General features: G+C 40.5%; 3 protein-coding genes across 3 annotated transcripts; 1 reads left to right on the top strand and 2 right to left on the bottom strand.

The window, feature by feature from the left end:
• Window positions 1-7,907: 7,907 nt before the first annotated feature.
• LOC143828703 (olfactory receptor 5V1-like) lies at window positions 7,908-8,843 on the bottom strand. The gene has a single exon (XM_077318946.1). It carries the CDS (start codon window positions 8,841-8,843, stop codon window positions 7,908-7,910), a length of 936 nt encoding a protein of 311 aa, XP_077175061.1.
• Window positions 8,844-11,674: 2,831 nt separating this feature from the next.
• Window positions 11,675-21,634, top strand: LOC143828893 (olfactory receptor 5AR1-like). Its single transcript, XM_077319055.1, has 3 exons — window positions 11,675-11,682; window positions 13,057-13,117; window positions 20,720-21,634. The coding sequence occupies exons 1-3, from the start codon at window positions 11,675-11,677 to the stop codon at window positions 21,632-21,634; spliced, it is 984 nt and encodes a 327-aa protein (XP_077175170.1).
• LOC143828702 (olfactory receptor 5V1-like) lies at window positions 19,005-19,940 on the bottom strand. The gene has a single exon (XM_077318945.1). It carries the CDS (start codon window positions 19,938-19,940, stop codon window positions 19,005-19,007), a length of 936 nt encoding a protein of 311 aa, XP_077175060.1.
• Window positions 21,635-24,489: the final 2,855 nt, after the last annotated feature.

The raw sequence follows: 24,489 nt of genomic DNA, 5'->3' as shown, positions 1-24,489 counted from the left end.
TATCGCTAATAACTTGGAAATGCTTAAGTATTGGCTATCTTTTATAGAAGGCATATCAAAACCATGACAAGAACAAACCAAGTCAGAATTTCTCTATATTCAAAAATTAAAAAAAAAATTGGAGCACACTCATTCTTTTCCTTTTCTTTTGGAGCAAACTCTACCAATGTGTAATAACAAAGCTCTTTGAGTCAATGAATGTCTGCACCAAGAAGCCCCTAAAAAGGAATCAAATAGCGACTGTAGGGAGCTGCCCTTGTTTTTCTCGCCAGACAAATATTGGAGTCTTCCAAACTCACAACATTTAATGTGGTGGTACAATACATAAAAGGTAAAGGTATGGCCTGTGCAAGCACCGGGTAATGTCTGACCCTTGGGGTGACGCCCTCTAGCGTTTTCATGGCAGACTCAATACGGGGTGGTTTGCCAGTGCCTTCCCCAGTCATTACCGTTTACCCCCTAGCAAGCTGGGTACTCATTTTACCGACCTCGGAAGGATGGAAGGCTGAGTCAACCTTGAGCCGGTTGCTAGGATTGAACTCCCAGCCTCATGGGCAGAGCTTTCAGACTGCATGCCTGCTGCCTTACCACTCTGCACCACAAGAGGCTCATGGTACAATACATAGTAAAGTGCATATAACTTGTTGCTAGTGAGCAATAGATGAAAACAGTTCCTATGGCCTTGCACAAGAGATTTGTATCGGAGTAATGGATTTAGGCCAAAATAATGAGTCTCGCTAATGGCAGAAAGTGAAGAGGAACTAAAGAGCCTGTTGATGCGGGTGAAGGAGGAGAGTGCAAAAGTTGGCTTGAAACTCAACATCAAGAAAACAAAGATCATGGCATCCGGCCCTCTCAATTCCTGGCAAATAGATGGGGAAGAAATGGAGATAGTGACAGATTTTATTTTCCTGGGCTCCAAGATCACTGCAGATGGGGACTGCAGCAAAGAAATTAAAAGACGCTTGCTCCTGGGGAGGAAAGCTATGGCAAATCTAGACAGCATCCTAAAAAGCAGAGACATCACCCTGCCAACAAAAGTGCGTTTCGTCAAGGCTATGGTATTCCCAGTTGCAATGTATGGCTGTGAAAGTTGGACCATAAGGAAGGCTGAGCATCAAAGAATTGAGGCTTTTGAACTCTGGTGCTGGAGAAGACTCTTGCGAGTCCCTTGGACTGCAAGGCGAACAAACCGGTCAGTCCTAGAGGAGATCAACCCTGACTGCTCTTTAGAAGGCCAGATCCTGAAGATGAAACTCAAATACTTTGGCCACCTCATGAGAAGGAAGGACTCCCTGGAGAAGAGTCTAATGCTGGGAGCGATCGAGGGCAAAAGAAGAAGGGGACGACAGAGAATGAGGTGGCTGGATGGAGTCACTGAAGCAGTAGGTGCAAACTTAAATGGACTCTGGGGAATGGTGGAGGACAGGAAGGCCTGGAGGATCATTGTCCATGGGGTCGCGATGGGTCGGACACGACTTCGCACATAACAACAACAAATGAGTCTCGCATCCACTCTTATTAAGTATATAAGATATATTAATCATTCAACTTCTTGGCAATCAGAACGGGCTCCCAGGTACATTTCTCCCATTTTCTGATTCTTCCCCAATGATTTCCACTCCAAAATCTACAAATAAATAGTTTAATAATAATTAATAATAATTAACAAAATATCATAATGTGTACAAAGTAATACAAACCCAACTAGATCCATTTGGTAACATACCCATATTCCATTTAAGTCAAATAAGGCATATCTCTTGGCTATAAGCTCTGTTGTCTTGATATATATATCAAGACAACATATATATATCAAGACAACAGACATATATATATATATATATATATATATATATATATATATATATATATATATATATGTCTGTTATCTTGATATATATATAACATATATATATAACATATAACATATATATATTTACAGAAAACAAGTAAAGTCCATTCGGGGTTATTGTATCCAAACTGAAAATAAATAAAGACGTGTTTGCATATCTATTACATCACACACTCCCGATTTTAAACTTTCCAGTCCGAAGAATCTGAAGTCATTGACATCGTGCTGCTGTTTTTTCCAATGGTGGGACAAGGGAGCATCCCCGATACGGTTTCTGATGCGACACCAATGTTCTTGCATTCTAATTTTCAATGCTCTTATAGAGATGCCAACATAAGGCAAATCACATTTACATAAAAAGACACAGATGACATTTTTTGTGATGAAATCATTTATGTTAACCCTAAAACCATTGGTGTGATTATAAACATCAATTTCCTTTCCATTCCTTTCATTATAATTTTTAGTATTATTTATAAAATACAATAACTCTTATTCTGTTGGGGTACAATTGTAGAAATCATTTAAGTTTAAAGTTTCATCATAACTAAAATATTTGGACTGGTTTCATCATTTGTATTAAACATAATATATTTTTCACCACTTCTACATATTCATTAGAATCATTAGAGATTATTGCTTATCAGATATATGCTGGTTTTACTATGCAAGTGATTGTCTAAAACCATGTTGTTGCCCACTCACCCTAAGCTATCCAGAAAGGGCAGGTTACAAAAATAAAGTTAATTCTTATTTAAGTAGTATATTATGATGCAAAAGAAAGTTTATTTTATATCATAACTCATTAATATTCAGGATAGCTCACAAAACTCACAATAACAATACAATAATAAAAACAACATATGAAATCCTAAAATATGATTAATTTAATAGACTTACAATTTCAGAAGTGCTACCTCCTCTCTAGTGTGAGAGGGGCACATAACCTGCATTCTTAGTAATCAGTAGTTGGGTATTAGCCAGTGCTTTAGGCATTTTGGGTAAGGAGATAAGAACTTTTGATGGTAAGCCATATTTCTAGGCCTCAACCATATGCCTGGTAGAATTGCAGAACTGTCTGATGTCTCATAAGATCCTGATCTCTGGGTAGAGTTCCACCAGGACAGGACCAGGGCTGAAAAGGCCAGCCAAAGAACTTTGGGGCCAGGAATATTGACCAAATTTAGCTCACTGGATCATAATCTTCTAGAAGAGATGTATTAGAGGTGGCAGTCTCACAGATACAAAGGTCCCTAGCTGCTTAGGGCTTTAATGGTGTGAACCAATATCTTGATTCAGTCCTCAGTCTGGAGCCAGTGCAGCTAAGAGAGCACAGGTTGAATGTGTGCTGTCCATTGAGTCCTTATGAATAGGGGTAGCAAATGCTGGCAGGGGCTCATGGGAATTGTAGTCCATGAACATCTGGAGGACCACAGATTGACTACCCCTGCTCATGAGGACTCAAACAGATACATTCTGGAACAGTAGAAGCTTTTGGACCAACTTCAAGGGCAGCCCTGTATAGAACAATTTGCAACAGTCTAATCTAGAGGTGACTGTTGCATGGATCACAGTGGTAAGGTTGGATGTCAACAGGTAAAGTGGCAGGTGCGGTGGTACCTGACAGTGATGGTAAAAACTCTAGTATTTGTGGCCTCAACCTCCATAGATAAAGAGGAGTTCAGGATCACACCCAGGCTTCTGACAGAGATCGACATTGTTAATTAGACTCTGTCAAGGACTGGGAGTTGCACTGACTCACCAGGGGCATACCACTATGATATCTATCTTAGCTGGATTTAACTTCAGCTGACTCCAGTTGAACCAGTCCACCATGGTCTCTGGCAACTGGCCAGCAAATTTGGTGGTGTGGACAGATGGCCATCCATCAACAGATACCGCTTGGTGTTGTCAGCATAATGATAACATTCCAGCCTGAAACAGAAGTTTCTTCGGGCACATTTCTGGAAAAGTGTGCATGCACATGAAAGCATATACCTAGGAGGAAAAAACTTTGTAGGTCTTAAAGGTGCCACTAAACTTGAACTTTGTTCAGTCATAAAGAGGGTAAGACACTACAGAGAACAAGACAGAGTTTGTATTAATGCTCATATAGACAGTTATAACAAGACAGACTTTGTATTAATACTTATGCGCAGCCAAGACTCACTGCGGCTGCTTTTGACACTACGGAAGGCTGGCTGGAGGGGGGGGGGACATCCCTGCCCTAGCAGTCCATTCGCAATGTGCACTGCATGCACATGCAGTGGTGAAGGGAGTAGGCAGGTCCTGCAGCACATATAAAGGTGCCATGTGCCTGTCCTCCTTGCCCCAGGATGCCAAGTAGCAGCTTCCCTCCCACCCAATACTTAGGTGGAAACAGCGTTGTTGCAGTGTATGAGGTGAATGTTTCATGGTTAATATTTCATCACAGCTGCAGGTTTGCATGGAGTGGAGCATGTTGGTAGGGAGTCCAGTGTGTGATCAGATTCTCTGGGGTTCGGGGCCTCCATAAGGGACAGCATATAAACAAGCATGGTTGATCCAGCTGGGAGGCCTGGAGCTCATTTGCCAGGTGGCCTGGGGGCAGCTAACTGAGGTTGGTGCCCTTTGGCTCCCCCACAGTGGTCGCTTCCCTTAGCGGCAGAATCCAGTAGGCAAGGGAATCTGCTCCCCATGCTGTGGATCCCCATGGTGCCTCTGGACTCCAGGGGTTTTTGTACAGTCCACTGATTGCTAAGTCAGGCTCCCTCTCCCATGCAGTGCCAACCCTCCTGTTGGGAAATAATAAAGCTGTGGTCTTGTTTATAGTTAGCATTGGTGTGCTGCATCTTATTCCAGCCCTGAAATGCTCTCTTGCAAGTTAATATGGACAGTTTTAACCATCATAAGCACAGGTCACTGATCAAGGTTAGCCTAATATACATCATGCCAGTTTTGCAAAAATATTAATAATAATTAATAATCTTTACAAAATATTAATATGTTTCCCAAAATATCTCATACTGAATCTTTGTTGTTGTTATTAGTTGCGAAGTCATGTCTGACCCATCGCGACTCCATGGACAATGATCCTCCAGGCCTTCCTGTCCTCTACCATTTCTCAGAGTCCATTTAAGTTTGCACCGACTGCTTCAGTGACTCCATCCAGCCACCTCATTCTCTATCATCCCCTTCTTCTTTTGCCCTCAATCGCTCCCAGCATTAGGCTCTTCTCCAGGGAGTCCTTCCTTCTCATGAGGTGGCCAAAGTATTTGAGTTTCATCTTCAGAGACATCACCCTGCCAACGAAAGTGCATCTAGTCAAGGCTATGGTCTTCCCACTTGCAATGCATGGCTGTGAAAGTTCGACCATAAGGAAGGCTGAGCATCAAAGAATTGAGGAGGTTGAGAGGGGACGTGATAGCCCTCTTTAAGTATTTGAAAGGTTGTCACTTGGAGGAGGGCAGGATGCTGTTTCCATTGGCTGCAGAGGAAAGGATGCACAGTAATGGGTTTAAACTACAAGTACAACGATATAGGCTAGATATCAGGAACATTTTTTTCACAGTCAGAGTAGTTCAGCAGTGGAATAGGCTGCCTAAGGAGGTGGTGAACTCCCCCTCACTGGCAGTCTTCAAGCAAAGGTTGGATACACACTTTTCTTGGATGCTTTAGGATTCTTTGGGCTGATCTGAGCAGGGGGTTGGACTAGATGGCCTGTATGGCCCCTTCCAACTCTATGGTTCTATGAGGCTTTTGAACTCTGGTGCTGGAGAAGACTCTTGTGAGTCCCTTGGACTGCAAGGCGAACAAACCGATCAGTCCTAGAGGAGATCAGCCCTGACTGCTCCTTAGAAGGCCAGATCTTGAAGATGAAACTGAATCTTAGAAAAGTCATTTAATGGAAGTAGAAGAAGAGTTGGTTCTTATATGCTACTTTTCTCTGCCTGAAGGAGTCTCAAAGCGGCTTACAATTGACTTCCCTTTCTTCTCCCCACAACAGAAACCCTGTGAGGTGGGTGAGGCTGAGAGAGCCCTGATATTACTGCTCGATGAGAACAGCTTCATTAGTGCTGTGGCAAGCCCAAGGTCACTATTAAGTCTCCGGGTTGCATGTGGGGGATCGCGGAATCAAACCCAGCTCACCAGATTAGAAATCCACACTCTTAACCACTACACCAAGCTGGCTCTCATGGGATTTCTTTTTACTTTAGTCAACTGGGCTCTGTAGGGTTTTTTAAAATTTATTTAATGTTTATACCCCAATTTTCTCTCTAATGGAACCCCAAAGCAGCTCATAACATTATTCTCCTCTCTTCCATTTTATCCTCACACCAAATTACATGTGTGGTAAATTGTGCTTAGAAATGATAACTGCCCCTTGATTGCTCAGAAAGGTTCCAAGGGCAGAGTGGGGTTATGAACATGAGTCTCTCTGGCCATAATCTGGCCCAAAGCATTACAGTACACTAGCTGTCATTGCATTTCAACGAGTCCCCACCCCTTCATTTCCATTAATTGCCAACTGCCAGATAAAACATGATGGAACTGGTGGATTATCTTGTATTAGAAAAGGTAATGGCCTTGTTCTCCTCAGATTCCATTTCATGCCATAAACATTATTGTTCATACAAACAATTAAGATCACAGTGTACTTTAAGCAAAGTAGGGGAAGAGCACTACTGAACCACACAGAAAATTATTCAAACGGAGTGAAGCAAGCAACCAAGAAAAAGTTTCCTTTTTAGTGGTAAGAAAATATCCAACATGTAAGAAAATGCATTCTTAGTCACAAATATGATAATCAGTATACATAATATAGTACAATGAAAGAAAAATTTGGGAAAGTGATTTCACCACCATCACCCAACATCCCATGGCATGTTGCAGCCACTGTCTCACAAAAAGAAGAAGAGCCTCATTTGGAGGGCTGGACACAAACTGGCTCATGAAATAAGTTTATGAGGCATTTTGGCCAGTTTATGGCTTGCAACATGAAGTTTGTGGCAGGACTATTGGTACAAACATTCTACAAAATTTCAAGCTGTTTGTGGAGGTTCACGCTGGCTTGTGAGCAGAAATATCTCCAAACAGACAGTCTCTGCTTGATCTAAATGTTTATCAGACTTCAAAGCAAGGGGTGTGTATAATTGGAGAGCATCTTGTAGAACTTCCAGGGAGGCTTAATGTCACTTTGATGTCTCTACCTTACATAGGCTTCATTCTATACACTCCAGAGCCTCTTGAACCTGCACTTTGACAGGTGGTCATGTGATGGTTTAGGAAATTCAGGAATATATAGAATGGACCATGTGCAAGTTCATGACAAAATAATTTAAGGCCAAATCTGAAGCATACAAAAAGTATACACTTTTTCAGACCTGAAAATTTTGTGGGGTTTTGTGCACAAGTTTAACTCCCCCATTGTCATCAGCAGATAACATCTCTGCTGCCTGAGAAGAGAGCACCCACCAAACAGCTGATAATGACAGGTGCCCTTTAAATCTCTTCCCAGTGGCTCAGGGAAAGATTTAAAGGAAGTGTCAAGCCTGTCATTATCAGCTGATTGGTGGCCCCAACCGTTTAAATGCTTTCCCTAGCTTTGCTGGCAAAACTATCAGTGAAGCTTGGGAAAGCAATTAAAAGGAGTGGTGCTCCTGTCATTATCAGCTGCTTGGTGGGTACTCCAAGGTGAGAAAACAAGGAGAAGGCATTTAAATGGGCTGAATAACAGCTGAATCACCGAATCATTATTCAGCCAGCACTGATTCGGCTTGTTTAAATGCAGGGATGGGTAATTCAGCTCATATGAATCCAAAAAGTGCCTGAATGACAATTGATTCAGATACTTTTTGGCTTATCCAAACTAAATTGCCCATCCCCATTCATGACAGTTTGTGGTTTGCAAAACAGGCATTTCAGGAACTGAACCAAACCGTATCTTACTAGTTCATGCCCGTTCCTATTCATTTGTTTGTTACAAATAAAGCACACAATATCAGATGTACTCCAATGGTGATGACAGTGGATGCTTCTTTCTGATGTAAGCTAACATAGAATCTTGAAACCTCTAGGAAAATCTGTTTAGGCGGAGTGTTTTAACTAAGGCCCTTTTTACATCCTTATTCCTCAAGCTGTAGATCATAGGATTTAACATGGGAGTAATGACCCCATAGAACATGGAAACAATCCTATCCTTCTTGGGTGAATAGGCTGAAATTGGTCGTCCATAGGTGAATATGGTGGTTCCATAGAATAAGCAAACTACAGTCAAGTGGGATCCACATGTAGAAAAGGCTTTCTGTCTGCCCTCTGTGGATGGCATACACAAAATAGTAGAAATTATATAGATATAAGAAATCAGTGTGATCAGACATGCACTGCTACCTATGATACCAGCCACAAGAAGATGAACTAGTTCGGGGAGGAATGTAGAAGAGCAAGAAAGGGCAAGTACTGGGGGAAGATCACAGTAATACTGGTCAACTTTATTGGGCCCACAAAAAGATAGTGTAAAGGCTAAGGATGTATGAACCAAGGAGTTGATAATCCCAGTTACCCAGGTCCCAGCAGCCAGTTTAGCAGTCAGTCGTTTACTCATGATAGTTGTATATTGCAAAGGACTGCATATGGCAACATAGCGGTCATATGCCATTACTGCTAGCAATAAAATTTCAGTGCCCACTGCATCGATAAGAAAGAATAGCTGCACTACACAACCAGCAAATGAGATGGTCTTGTCCTCTGACAAAAACATATGTAGCATTTTGGGTACTGTGACAGTTGGGCAAAGAACATCCAGCAAAGATAAATTACTGAGGAAGAAGTACATGGGAGTCTGCAGGCGAACATCTGTCCCTATTGCCATGAGGATAGCACCATTTCCAGCTAAAGTAGTCAAATAGATCAGCAGAATAATTACAAAGAGGGAAACACGAACTTCTGGGAGATCAGACATTTCTGTAAAGTAGAAGTTCTTCATTACTGATACATTGGCTGTGTCCATGCTCTTGTCAACAAGATTGATCATCTGGAATATCTGAAATACAGGGAAGACAATGCAGCTGTTTTGAAAGTAGGCTATCATTAAATACAGATTTATTGATTAATGGTTTAGGAACAATCCACTATGTGTGAAGCAGGCAACTTGCCCATGCAGTTAGCTCTCTGCAGATTGGGAGGGACAGAACTGTACATCTGGCACAGTGTGCATGATGGGAATATGGATGATTTAACAGAATAATTAATCTTGTTGTAAAGATAATAAATGCACATATTACCAAAACTTTATACTTGTGTTTTGACATTCATGAAAGGACATTCTATATTTTTGCTTTTCTTTCGCTTTGAGAATATGAAATGCCAACATTATGCCATATATTTTTTTCATTTTAATACTTTAATATTGTGTTTCTTAAAAGGCTGAATATGTACTTTATGAATAAATATTAACTGTACAACTGCTATATTTTAAAAAATGTAGTCTGGGCATTGGAAATATGGTCCAATTCAAGGCTTAGGGCCTCCTTTCTTAAAGCCCCCCTCCCACTCACAACCTTGGCTTAAACAAAGCAACCATTTATTACAGCAGAGAAAATACAATTTTGCATAGAGGGTATAGTACTCCACACCACTAAAACCTTTTCCCTTTCACTTGGAGGAGGGCAGGATGCTGTTCCCATTGGCTGCAGAGGAAAGGACACACAGTAATCGGTTTAAACTACAAGTACAACGATATAGGCTAGATATCAGGAAAAAAATTTTCACAGAGTAGTTCAGCAGTGGAATAGGCTGCCTAAGGTGGTGGTGAGCTCCCCCTCACTGGCAGTCTTCAAGCAAAAGTTGGATACACACTTTTCTTGGATGCTTTAGGATGCTTTGGGCTGATCCGGCATTGAGCAGGGGGATGGATTAGATGGCCTGTATGGCCCCTTCCAACACTATGATTCTGTGATTCTATGATTCTATGATTCTTGGGGCTCATTAAAATATTGTTGGAAAGACAATCACACTATAAGCCTTTTGAAACTGAGGGAAAGAATGAATCACTCCAACTTCCTGTGGCAGCCCATTCAACAGCATCAGAACAATCCTTGAAGGTCCTTGGACTGGACTCCTGCCATTTGATTTGGCTTGATGAATAGAGCTGATTCAAATGATTCAAAATTTAACATCATCAGCATAAATGGATTCAAAATCATTGGAAACAGATGTAATTACTACTCCAGTACATGTGATACATGTGATATGAGAGACAAATTCTATGTTTTGTTTATCAAATAAATTACTGATTGAAATGTCTTTACCATCTGTAAGGGAAGCCCCACAGATGGCATATTGGAATAATGTTATGATGCCCACCTTCCACTTCCCTCACTGAGAGACAAGATTTTTCCTCAATTTCTCTTTCCCGTTACTGACTACGCATGTGCAAGGAAAAAAAGATTTGAACAGTTTTCAACTCAGTATAAATTGATTCTGACTGAATCCTTTTGTCCAAGTCACCTATAGTATAGTTTTGATTGGGCCAAATTGATGTGGATACAACTGAATTGATTCAGCACTGTTGAAACCAATAGCACCATTCAAGAGTACAGAGATTCCCCCCTTAATGACTTATCTGGGCTTTGGAGGGGGGAGAAGTTGAGATAGAAGCGCCAAAGTTGCCGTATAGCTGCAAGAGCCTTTCCTCAAAAGAGTTCCCCAGGATGTAAAACAATTGGACCAGGGGCTCCAATTCTAGGGACACCTAATATCCCCATTCAACCTCCATTATTTCCTTCAGTGAGAACAGACCAGAGAATCTTTTTGTTCTCATCATAGGAAATAATACAGATTGGATAGTCCAAACTTTTTGCAATTTAGGAGTTATTTTGGGGAGAGGGCCCTACAGCTACGCTGAAACTTTGGCACCTGTACCTCAAGCACTGTGATTAGATCTTCCTGGTTATATCAGAGAGTGGATGTAGTTGGAGTATGTGATCTACCAACTGGAATAGGGGAAGAATGTTGTTCCACCATCTGTTGGATTGCTGCGTTGTTAGATTATAATGTTGTTTTTATTGGGGATTTATTGAAGAGTTTTTACTGAGAGTGAATTGTTATATATATTTTTGTTTTTATTTGTTGTAAGCCATCTCGAGTCAACTATGTCGGGAGGGGCGGAGTATAAATTGAATTATAAATAAATAAATAAAATAAACCCCCACCCCCACTCCAGAGATCAGGAAAGACAAACAGGGGAACTTCTCCCCTTTTTCTTTCCCTTTACAGTTTAAATGGCCACTTACTCGAATAATCAAATCGCAATTCAAGCAAGGTTGACTTGGCCATTTAAAAGTATTGAGAAATGGCAATTTGGGCCATATTTGGCTGATTCAGATACTTTTTCACCAGACTGAATCAAATCACACATGCTGACTAAGCTGCTCTAGTAATCTTTATTGAAGAACTTTGGCTGTTTCACCCGTCCTAATACCATATTTTGACTATAGCCTGTTTCACCCTGTCCTAATATCATATTTTGACTGATTTACCGTATTTGCCGGCATATAAAACGATTGGGCATAAAGGACGACCCTCCATCATTTCCACACAAAATATAGAGTTTGTTACATTACATTACAGTACTATGGGCCACTATGGGCAGCTATGTCTATCCCAACTGAAGTGCACCCGGCGTATAGGATGACCCCCCCCCCACTTGGAGGCATGTTTTTCAGGGGGGGGGGAAGTAGTCTTATACGCCAGCAAATACTGTAACTTAAATAACATAAATGGTACTTGAGGCATTCTGAAATTAAAAATTACAAAATATTTTATTCAACAGAGAAGGGAATGGTCAGGTGAAATGAAGGGTTGAAATTGCTGAGGTAAAACCAGTACATAAACAGACTTTAGGTCTTATGTTTCAGGATAATGAGAGTTAGTTAAGCTTTTCACAGTGACAAATCTTTAAGAAGCTTTTCACCAAACACTTCAGTACACTTTCCTTGTGAATTCACTAACTCTTTCCAGAAGGCTGGTACATGCTTCCTGGTAACCAACCCCCTTCAGAACTAATTCCCTGTTTGACTGGGTAGGGAAATTCTCCTTTCACTACAAAATCTGTCCCCTTTCTTTGACCTGAATGGGAGTCTCCATCTAGCTGTATCATATTAAATAATTAGATCATTCAAAACAGAATAATATGTCCACAGCTATAATGTGGGTTCTAACCATCCCAGGACTTAAGCAATTACCAAAGAATTATCCACTGCCTATTCTCTTAGCATAATTATATTTAGCTTCGTGATCAGTATATTTAAAAATCCTGTTTCAAATATTAATTAGTAGAATGGTAGCAATAATTGTAGAATATCTGTGAGCCTGTATTCTGAATAAGAAAACCCTTTTGAAAACCTTAAACTTTATATAAGGTAAATGCTTACCTATTCACTTAAACATGAATTTTCATTATAAGTAATTCTCAGATACAGGCTATGATTCATTCAAAGGAAGGAAATTATGGATTCTTGCAAAACATAGAGTCTTATACCAATATCTCTGTCCACATGCAATCTCTATCCACATTTACCTACTTGAAATGTAGATATTATTATTATTATTATTATTATTATTATTATTATTATTATTATTATTATTATTATTATTATTATTAATAATAATAATAATAATTTCAATTTATTTCCTGCCACTCCGGGAACCAGCTCATGGCAGGGTACAATTGTCCGTAATGAAAACCCAATAAAACCCCATTAGAACACAGGAACGTGACAGTATAACCAAACCTCCAATCCCCCCCAGTGATATCTAATGGAGGAAATGGGTAGAGGGGCACAGATGACACATAGCCAGCCACTGCTTAACACCAGGGAGCTTAATCAGATCTTCACCTATAACATATTACAAAGATTATTCACTTTTATATTACTATTAGACATTTTATTTTGAAATATGTATTGACTAATACTAAGATGCTAGGATTCCTATTGCTACCCCAAACTAGTATACATCCACACATGTTCCCATTTTACAAATACTGTGTAACAGAAAGTTGCAAGACTGCCACTGAGTTCATGGAAGACTCTGCTTAGTCATGCAGATCTCCAGCTGTTCACAGAATAAATACATAAGCAAAGCTTAAACTTCCCAAGACTGACCCAATAAACAGTAGTCATCACTTACCTTTGTTACTTTTGTAATCTGGACTGACACAGTAGTAAAGCTTCGAATAATGTACATGGAATAAAAATAAAAAGCTCACATGATTATTCTGAAGTAAATTTTTAAAATATTGCCCATCTCATGAGACAAAGGTACAAAGTCTGCGTCTTGCCACGGGAGAATTAACAACATCAAGAGGAAGAAGGTATCTTGGGATAAGGATCTCCAAAGCATCTTGGATTTACTGACAACATTCAGAATCTCATTTGATCAAAAAATGAATTGAATAGAGAGATACGCTCATCCATTCTATACATTCCTGTCAAATGACTACATGTCAGCTGTCATTTTATTGTAGAAAAAAAGTGAGGGTAAAGAAAAAGGGCAAGGGGGAAAATGGGTTATACAACATTGTTGAAGACAACCATTTTGTACATAATTTATTGTAATTTTGTAATTTTAAGGCATTATCTATGAAATATAATAATATGAAATATAATATTTCTCTTGGTGTACAATTGTATTTGTCATTTAAGTTTCAAACTTCATAATAAATCTATTTTGACTAAATTGGTTTCATCATTACTGTTTTATTTTATTTTATTTTTATTTATTTATACTTTAATGTATAGGCTGCCCTTTCCCAAAACAGGCTCAGGCCAGCTTACAAGGTCAACAATAAAATATCTTTAAAACATATTTTAAAACATCAATGTTTAAAACTAGCTCATTGCTTGTTCATTCCATCATAGCTCCGCTGGCCTTTCTGTTAGTAACTCCCCAAACTATAGTGCAGCCTTTCTCAACTTTTTTTTACTCTTGAGAATCTCTGAAACATTCTTCAGGTTTTGAGAAACCTCAGAAGTGCAGGATATGGTTGGGAAGCATACTTTTTACATGTGCGCCTTGGGCCCTCCCCTTCCTACCCCCTCTAGACCCATCATTGGCCTTTTTGGAAGGAGGGTCAACATGACCATATATGGTCACATCATCCAATACATACACATACACATACACATACACATACACATACACATACACATACACATACACATACACATACAATTAATTAATTAACTACCACCTATTCATGAAACCCATGGCCGTCAAGAAACCTTAGGGTTTCTTGAAACCATCGTTGAGAAAGCCTACTATAGTGGAACGATCTTTTCAGTGCATGCAGTAGATGGTGTAACCAGAGAAAGATATTGAAATGGGAGAAGTGGATAAAGTATGATTCATATTTAATTTCTCTTATGATTTGGTGACTATATATATTTGTTAAAATAAAAGAAGAATTGGGATAAGCCTTTATGTTGAAAATTTCCTTTATCCTGACTGACTCCCTATTGACAGCAGGATAGGAACTAAGCCAAGCAAAGTGATGGTAGCCTTAGAGTAGATTGTTGGAGGAATGGGTCCAGGAGAGCCCCTGGTTCACTGGTGGAATCCTGGCCCCTTACCCCAGCAGGGTCAGGCAAGGTGTTGCGGATTAGGTTAGGGAGAGGGAGGAACTGTGAGGGAGGCCATGGACTGAATGGGATAGGAAGGGTAGTCTAGTGCAGCTGGGGAGGCTAAGGCTAGTAGAGTGGCTTGAGGTATTGGCCCAGCCCTATCCAGAGGAGTGTGCCATAAGATGGGGTGTCAGAAAGAGCGGTTGAAGTGGGGGACAATATTGCAGTGAGAGAGAAGAGCAGAGCAGAAATAAGAGAAGAGCAGCGAGTTATGCGAGCCCATATGGGCCCTGGCCATGGTGGTTTCACAGCCATGAGCATGGGCACTCTTACTGCCCTTCTAACTTCCATCCCATCCCCAGGCATGTGAGGGTGGAGACTAAGGTGGAGTGCAATGCCAGGTCTATTAATAAGGCCTCAATGCTGCGGGATTATTTCATAGAGTCTGGGGTTGACCTAGCTTGCATGACCAAAACCTGGGTTCGGGAGAGCGACATGGCAGCCCTAAAACATCTGGCCCTGCCTGGGTTCTCAGTCCCTCACCAGTCTTGGTCCCATGGTAGGGGGGAAGTGGTAGCTATCATTTTCCAGGAGAATTTCTCCTACAGGGCTCTCCTGGCACCAGTGATTCCTGGTGTAGAGCTTGGCCATCTGGTTGATGTACTGCCTGACAAACACCCCCACCAGATACTTTGTCGACTCTTCTGGAGGCAGAGGCCACCTGGACATTGCAGTGTCCCAGGATTATAATCCTGGGGGACTTTAATGTCCATGCTAATGTACCGCCCCCAGGGAAGGGCTCGGATTTGGTGTCAACCATGGCAACATTAGGGCTCTTGCAATTTGTTACTGATCCCACTTATCAGACTGGCCATACCTTTGATCTGATCTTTGGCCCTGGGGTAGAGGTGGAGATGATAGCAATTACTATCATCCCATGGTTAGACCACTATGCCTTACAGGCCCAGATTTAAATACTACCCCTCCCTGTTTGGACAATGGACACATTTTAGTCTGCCTGCAGAGACTTATGGATCCAATTAGATTCCAGAATGCTCTGGAACACAATGCATCCTGGTGACTCATTGAAGGCACTGGCAATCCCTTCCTCCTATCAGCTGCCATAGACAAGATCACCCCTCAACATCCTCTCCACCCTTACCTCAAACAGGCTCCGTGGTGGGCTTCAGGAGAGGAAGAAGGAAGTAAGACGACTAGAGCAAGTGTGAAGGAAAACTCATGATGAAGTAACAAGAACATCCTATCACACACTTATGAGGGCATATGAGACATCAACGAAAGTGGCAAAATAGGGGGTTGCCATGGAAATTGCATCCAAGAGCCCAGCACAATGAATTTAGAGTAGTTCAGTCTCTTATCACCCTCAAGGAAGGGCACAAAATTCTAGTCAATTGGACCTTAGCAGTGATGCATTATCAAGCTTTTTCACAGATAAGGTCTTGTGGTTCTGCTGGGACCTTCCTGTCATGGTTGATAAAGATAGGGAACTGGAGGCCCACTGGCCACCATGGGAGGTGACATTTGATGGCTTTAGGCAGCTCTTATTAACCAAAGTGGACAAGTTGCTGGGGTCAGTGAGGGTGACCACTTGTTCCCTTGATCCCTGTCCATCCTGGCTGCTCCAAGGGGGTGCCAGCAGATAGGAGGCCCACTCAGAGATATTATCAACCTCTCCCTGTCAACCAGAAAGTTCCTTGAGCCAGTGCTGAAGCAGCTGCATGGGTTGCCTATTATGGCATGGATCAAGTTGAAGGTTCTAGGACCCATGAACCTGTCACGTTACGCCTGCCACAGGGCCCTGCGCTTTGTGGGTACTAATTTGTTAGTGGTGCCCAGCCCTCAGGAGGTTCACCTGGCCTTGACAAGGGCCAGGGCATCTTTGGTTCTCACTCTGACCTGGTGGAATGAGCTCCCGGAAGAGTTGAGGGCCTTGCTGGAGCTTCCACAGTTCCACAGGGCATGTAAGATGGAGCTCTTCTGCCAGGTCTTTGGTTGAGGCCAGGGTGCGGAAGATCTGAGGGGCCCCTCTAGGTTAAATATCTATCATAATCTTCTATTGGCGGCACCCATGGACTCTCCCCTGAGGCACTGGGGGGTGGGGCTGCTAAAAATAGGGGAGGGTGTAGGGAGGCTTGGGTTTTTTTGTTTTTTTGCCACTGTGTTTTGTTTGGTAATGGGGGGTTGGAAGGTTTTAACTTTTATTATGTAAATAACCCACCACAAAACAATTCCCTGATAGGCACAGGGAATAAATCCAACAAATAAATAAATAAAATGGGTATGAATAATGAAAACATTAAAGCCAGTCAACCTGATGCCAACAGCCAGCAGCACACACAATTGTTAATTTATGATGGATGGGAAGTATAAGGGGCTCCGAATGGCAACATAGTCATATGTATCAGATAGTAGCAGGAAAATGTCAGTGATCCTTTGGTGCCACTGGACACAAACTTTATTCCATCACAAGGAGGGAAGACATTACAAAGAAAAAGACAAGATTTGTATTCATACTTTTATGAGCAGTTATAAGTGTCATAGTCACAAGTCACAGAAAACAGAGGACAGGTTTGATCTAATGTATATTCTTCCAGGTTTGCAAAAATATTTAAATATGTTTCCCAATATGTCTTTTATTGAACCTTGTTAAGCTCATGTCATGGGATTTCTTTTTTACTTTAGTCTTGGCTCTGCATATATTTTTTTTTAAATAATAATATTTGTACCCCAATTTTCTCTCTAATGGGGACACAAAGCAGTTCATAATATAATTCTCTCTTCCATTTTATCCTCACAACAACCTATCTGTGCGGTAAATTGTGCTGAGAAATGATAACTGATTCTAGATTCGTCAGCAAGCTACCAGGGCAGCGTAAGAATATGAACTTTGGTCTCTCGGGTCCTAATCTGGACCAAACCACTACAATCCACTGACTGTCACTGTATTTCAATGAGTCCCCAACCCTTTGGTTCCATTAATTTTTAGTCTCCAGGTGACACCAGATGGAATTGGTGGACCACCTTCTACTGGAAAAGATAATAGCTTGCTCTCCTATGATTCCACTTTATCCAGGATCACAGTGTACCCTAAGCAAAGTATGGGGGAAAGAATGTACAGAAAATTATTCAAGTTGAGAGAAACAAGCAACCAAGAAAATCTGTCTCCCTCAACAGTAAGAAAATATCTAACATGTAAGAAAATGCATTCTTAATCACAAATATTATAATCAGTGTTGGAAATGAACTGGTTCAGGAAATAAGTTTATGAATGATTTTGGCCACTTTATGATTTACAGCATGAATTTTGTGCCTTTCTTTGGTAAATCTGATCATCAAACTCAGAGGGCAGGTGGAGAAGATTCAGTCGGATATCCCCTGTGCGTTTGGTGTTTCCAGCTTGTACAGCGTCACGAACCTCATGAACTGAACTAGTCCATTTGGCTGCTAAAAGTTCCTGACTAGACATGTGCATCCACACACAAAAAATCATACCATTTTAGATTCAGTCTGACATTATTTGGGCTGAATCTGAATCATACAATTAACCTTGACTTTTTCAGATTAAGCAGAGAGCATCTCCACTGTCTGAGAAGGGGGGGGGGGGTGAGTATCTGCCTTACAGCTGACAATCACAGGTTCACCAAGCACTTGAGGAGGGATTTAAAGGGAGCACTTCTCTTTAAATGCTTTCCCAAGCTTCGCAGGGAAAGCTTGGGGAAGCATTTAAAGGGAACTGCACACCAAACAGCTGACAACGATAGGCATGCTGCTCCCTTTAAATGGCTGTACTAAATTTAAATGTTTACTGAACTTCAAACCAAGGTGGGGTATAGCTGAAACATCTGGGGGAGGTCCACTGACACTCTGATGTTTCTAGTTAGTACAGTATCCATTCTATACACTCCTGAGTCAAAATGACAGGTGATCATTCTATAAACGCCTGTCAAAATGACAGGCAGTCAGGTTCAGGTTTAGGAGGTTCAGGAATGCATAGAATAGATCCTGTGCAAGCCATAGACATCACACTCACAGGGGATTTCTAGCTGACTCTTTTCTAGCTGCCTTGCAAGTTAGGTGAGGATTGGATTATAAAATATGAGTTCCAACGCCCCAAAGAAGGTACCCCTCAGAAAGTGATTTCTGCAGACACGACAGGCAGAAAGTACTTTCCTGTGGTCACTTCCATTGGTTAATCTGATGATCATCAAACTCAAAGGGCAGGTAGAAAAGAGTCAGCTGGAGATCTCATGTGAGACTGGTGTTTCTAGATTGCACAAGATCCATTCTAGTGGATCATGAACCTTATAAAATGAAGTAGTTCATTTGACTCATATAAGTTCATGTCAGCTCATGATTTGCCAAACAAGAATGAACCAAACCAAACCACATTGTCCCAATTCAGGCCCATTCCTATTCATTTGTTTGTTACAAATAAGGCATCACAAAGAATAATATCAGATATATTCCAGAGGTGATGAAAGTAGATATATTCTTCTGATATAAGTTAACATAGAGCCTTGATACCTCTAGGAAAATCTTTTCAGGCTGAGTGTTTTAACTAAGGCCCTTTTTACATCCTTATTCCTCAAGCTGTAGATCATAGGATTTAACATGGGAGTAATGACCCCATAGAACATGGAAACAATCCTATTCTGCTTGGGTGAATAGGCTGAAATTGGTCGTCCATAGGTGAATATGGTGGTTCCATAGAATAAACAAACTACAGTCAAGTGGGATCCACAAGTGGAAATGGCTTTCTGTCTGCTCTCAGTGGATGGCATGCGTAAAATAGTAGAAATTATATAGATATAAGAAATCAGTGTGATCAGAAATGCACTGCTACCTGTGATACCAGCAGCAAAAAGAAGTGCTATCTCGGGGAGGAATGTAGAAGAGCAAGAAAGGGCAAGTACTGGGGGAAGATCACAGTAATACTGGTCAACTTTATTGGGCCCACAAAAAGATAGTGTAAAGGCTAAGGATGTATGAACCAAGGAGTTGATAATCCCAGTTACCCAGGTCCCAGCAGCCAGTTTAGCAGTCAGTCGCTTACTCATGATAGTTGTATATTGCAAAGGACTGCATATGGCAACATAGCGGTCATATGCCATTACTGCTAGCAGATAAACTTCAGTGCCCACCACGTCTATGAGAAAGAATAGCTGCACTGCACAACCAGCAAATGAGATAGTCTTGTCCTCTGACAAGAAAATGTGTAGCATTTTGGGTACTGTGACAGTTGGGCAAAGAACATCCAGCAAAGATAAATTACCGAGGAAGAAGTACATGGGAGTCTGCAGGCGAACATCTGTCCCTATTGCCATGAGGATAGCACCATTTCCAGCTAATGTAGTCAAATAGGTCAGCAGAATAATTACAAAGAGGGAAACACGAACTTCTGGGAGATCAGACATTTCTGTAAAGTAGAAGTTCTTCACTACTGATACATTGGCTGTGTCCATGCTCTTGTCAACAAGATTGATCATCTGGAATATCTGAAATACAGGGAAGACAAAGTAAGTAACTGTTTTGAAATTAGGGTTGTAGTTGAATACAGATGTATTGATTAATGGTTTATGAACAATCCACTGAAAAGGTAAAGTTTGAGAAAAATTGAATTGTCATATTTAGCCTGGTGAAGAGAGGACTGCTGCTCTAGAAGACAATGTCTAATGGCCTTAAGAGCTAGGAAAACAGATAGTGATTGACCAATAGTGGAAATTTCCTTTGGGTGATGGCAGCTTGACAAAAGAACTTGGGGGAGGGATCTGTCTCTTATTAGAGGCTTGAAAGTGCTTTGTTAGGAATAGTCTTGCTTTTATTTTCCTGTATTGAGCAGGGAGTTTAACTAAATGGTCAAGGAGACCTTCTTTGACTCCAGTAAGATTGGTAGTGGTTCTACTTAGAACGGTTCATAATTCAATTTTTAGTTCAAGGGAGTAAGACCCATTGATTACTGAGGAACTTACTTGTTTAAATATAATTAGGATCAATCTGCTCATGGGTGGAAACAAACTTTGTATGCACATGGACCTAGGTTCAGACACTGGTCTCTCCCGTGTAATTTCATATATTCCAGTTAAATCTGTGCCAGAATGTTACTGAATAATGATATGTCTGCTGCATTTCTCTGGAATGTCAATGATTTGAAATTTAACTGTCTTATTCAGTTTGGATTATTTTCCCTACTCTCTGACAGGGACAGGATCTATGCAAAATGCTAATGAAAAATCAAACTCAGGTGACTGAGTTTGTATTCTCAGGATTCACAGACCATCCCAAACTTCAAGTTATCCTTTTTGTCATGTTCCTAGTTATCTACATTGTTACTCTGGGGGCAAATCTGGGGATGATTTTGTTAATCAGGATGGACCCTCAGCTCCAAACCCCAATGTACTTCTTCCTCAGTCACTTGGCTTTTGTAGATGCTGGTTACTCTTCAACTGTTATTCCCAAGGCCATGATGGACTTTTTAGCTGAGAGAAAAACCATTTCTATTGCTGGATGTGCTACTCAATTTTATATGTTTGATGGTTTTGTAATTACTGAATTATTCTTACTATCTGTCATGGCATATGATCGCTATGTAGCTATCTGTAACCCATTACTTTATTCTGTACTTATGTCTAAGATGCTATGTACTATGTTAGTGGCTAGTGTTTATATTTATGGTTTTGTGAGCTCAGTGCTTCAAACAGTATTAACTTTTCAGCTATCCTTCTGTGGATCAAATGTCATCAATCATTTCTACTGCAATGACCCACCACTTCTAGCTCTGTCCTGCTCTGATACCCAACCTAAAGAAATCCAGCTTTTAGTTATATCTGGCGTCAACTTAACCAGCTCCCTTATGGCAATCATTGTCTCCTATATCTACATTCTGTCCACTCTCTTTGGGAAACATTCAATGAATGGGAGACACAAAGCTTTCTCAACATGTGCTTCACACTTGACATCTGTTATTATTTTCTATGGCACCCTTTTCTTCATGTACCTACAACCAAGCTCTGCTCATTCTCTTAATTATGACAAAATGGTGTCTTTTTTTTATGCTGTTGTGATTCCCATGCTGAATCCTCTCATCTATAGTTTAAGAAACAAGGAAGTGAAAGGGGCCCTGAGACGACTGATGGGACGGAAAACGTTCTTGTGGTAAAGTCCCTAATAACTTGGAAATGCTTAAGTTTTGGCTACCTTTTATAGAAGGCATATCAAAACCATGGCAAGAACAAACCAGAATTTCTCTATATTCAAAAATCAAAAAAATGTTTGGAGCCTACTCATTCTTTTCCTTTTCTTTTGGAGCAAACTCTACCAATGTGTAATAACAAAGCTCTTTGAGTCAATTAATGTCTGAACCAAGAAGCCCCTAAAAAGGAATCAAATAGCAACTGTAGGGAGCTGCCCTTGTTTTTCTCGCCAGACAAATATTGGAGACTTCTGAACCCACAACATTTAATGTGGTGTTACAATACATAGTAAAGTGCATATAACTCGTTGCTATTGAGCGATAGATGAAAGCAGTTCCTATGGCCTTGCACAAGAGATTTGTATTGCAGTAATGGATTTAGGCCAAAATAATGAGTCTTACATCCACTCTTATTAAGTATATATAAGATATATTAATCATTCAACTTCTTGGCAATCAGAACGGGCTCCCAGGTACATTTCTCCCATTTTCTGATTCTTCCTCAATGATTTCCACTCAAAAATCTACAAATAAATAGTTTCATAATAATTAACAAAATATCATAATATGTACAAAGTAATACAAACCCAACTAGATCCATTTGGCAACATACCCATATTCCATTTAATAGTTATAAGTCAAATAAGGCATATCTCTTGGCTATAAGCTCTGTTGTCTTGAGGCAATTTTACTCCTACGTGCCCAACTACTGTTATCTCCAGTCAATGTTTAAACAAATGCTTAATTGGTCAGATGTTGCAGATTAAAGGGCAAGTCAGTGGACAAACTTATATATATATATATAATACATATATATGTATATGTATATGTATATGTATAAAGGTAAAGGTAAAGGTAAAGGTAAAGGTAAAGGTAAAGGTAAAGGTAAAGGTAAAGGTAAAGGTAAAGGTAAAGGTATCCCCTGTGCAAGCACCGAGTCATGTCTGACCCTTGGGGTGACGGCCTCTAGCGTTTTCATGGCAGACTCAATACGGGGTGGTTTGCCAGTGCCTTCCCCAGTCATGACCGTTTACCCCCCAGCAAGCTGGGTACTCATTTTACCGACCTCGGAAGGATGGAAGGCTGAGTCAACCTTGAGCCGGCTGCTGGGATTGAACTCCCAGCCTCATGGGCAAAGCTTTCAGACGGCTGCCTTACCACTCTGCGCCACAAGAGGCTCTTGCGCCACAAGAGGCTCTTGTATATGTATGTGTATGTGTATATGTATGTGTATGTGTATGTGTGTGTATGTGTATGTAGTTTGTCCACTGACAAGTTTGTCCACTGATAAGTTTGTCCACTGTGTATATATATACACAGAAAACAAGTAAAGTCCATTCGGGGTTATTGTATCCAAACTGAAAATAAATAAAGTTTCTCTTTGTTGAAGACATGTTTGCATATCCATTACGTCAGACACTCCCGATTTTAAACTTTCCAGTCTGAAGAATCTGAAGTCATTCACATTGTGCTGCTGTTCTATCCAATGTTGGGACAAGGAAGTGTCTCCGATATGGTGCATTCTAATTTTCAATGCTCTTCTAGAGATGACAACATAAGGCAAATCACATTTACATAAAATGACACAGATGACATTTTTTGTGTCACACATGATGAAATTATTTATGTTAACCCTAAAACTATTGGTGTGATTATAAACATCAATTTCCTTTCCATTCCTTTCATTATAATTTTTAGTATTATTTATAAAATACAATAGCTCTTATTTCTGTTGGGGTACAATTGTAGAAATCATTTAAGTTTTAAGTTTCATCATAACTAAAATATTTGGACTGGTTTCATCATTTGTATTAAACATAACATATTTTTCACCACTTCTACATATTCATTAGAATCATTAGAGATTATTGCTTATCAGATATATGCTGGTTTTACTATGCAAGTGGTTGTCTAAAACCATGTTGTTACCCACTCACCCTAAGCTACCCAGAAAGGGCAGGTTACAAAAATAAAGTTAATTATTATTTAAGTAGTATATTATGATGCAAAGAAAGTTTATTTTATATCATAACTCATTTATATTCAGGATAGCTCACAAAACTCACAAGTAATAATAATACAATAATAAAAACAACATATGAAATCCTAAAATATGATTAATTTAATAGACTTACAATTTCAGAAGGACCACCTCCTCTCTAGTGTGAGAGGGACACATAACCGGCATTCTTAGTAATCAGTAGGTGGGTAAGCCATATTTCTAGGCCTCAACCATATGCCTGGTAGAATTGCTTTGTCTTATAGGCCTTGCAGAACTGTCTGATGTCTCATAAGATCCTGATCTCTGGGTAGAGTTCCACCAGGCCAGGACCAGGGCTGAAAAGGCCAGCCAAAGAACTTTGGGGCCAGGAATATTGACCAAATTTAGCTCACTGGATCATAATCTTCTAGGAAAGATGTAGTAGAGGTGGCAGTCTCACAGATAGAAAAGGTCCCTAGCTGCCTAGGGCTTTAAAGGTGTGAACCAATATCTTGATTCAGTCCTCAGTCTGGAGCCAGTGCAGCTAAGAGAGCACAGGTTGAATGTGTGCTGTCCATTGAGTCCTCATGAGCAGGGGTAGCAAATGCTGGCAGGGGCTCGTGGAAATTGTAGTCCATGAACATCTGGAGGACCACAGGTTGACTACCCCTGCTCATGAGGACCCAAACAGATACATTCTGGAACAGTAGAAGCTTTTGGACCAACTTCAAGGGCAGCCCTGTATAGAACAATTTGCAACAGTCTAATCTAGAGGTGACTGTTGCATGGATCACAGTGGTAAGGTTGGATGTCAACAGGTAAAGTGGCAGGTGCGGTGGTA

The sequence above is a fragment of the Paroedura picta genome, chromosome 2 (assembly GCF_049243985.1).
Source record: "Paroedura picta isolate Pp20150507F chromosome 2, Ppicta_v3.0, whole genome shotgun sequence".
In the NCBI taxonomy this organism is placed as follows: Eukaryota; Metazoa; Chordata; class Lepidosauria; order Squamata; family Gekkonidae; genus Paroedura; species Paroedura picta.
This window is presented reverse-complemented; position numbering and strand designations above follow the sequence as displayed.

Bases quoted from the DNA above. Each gene is read 5' to 3' on its own strand.
- LOC143828703 (XM_077318946.1), bottom strand. From the start codon at position 8,843: ATGGACACAGCCAATGTATCAGTAATGAAGAACTTCTACTTTACAGAA.
- LOC143828893 (XM_077319055.1), top strand. The intron at 13,118-20,719 runs GTAAATTTTTAA...AATCAAACTCAG, and splicing joins GCTCACATGATTATTCTGAA to GTGACTGAGTTTGTATTCTC.
- LOC143828702 (XM_077318945.1), bottom strand. From the start codon at position 19,940: ATGGACACAGCCAATGTATCAGTAGTGAAGAACTTCTACTTTACAGAA.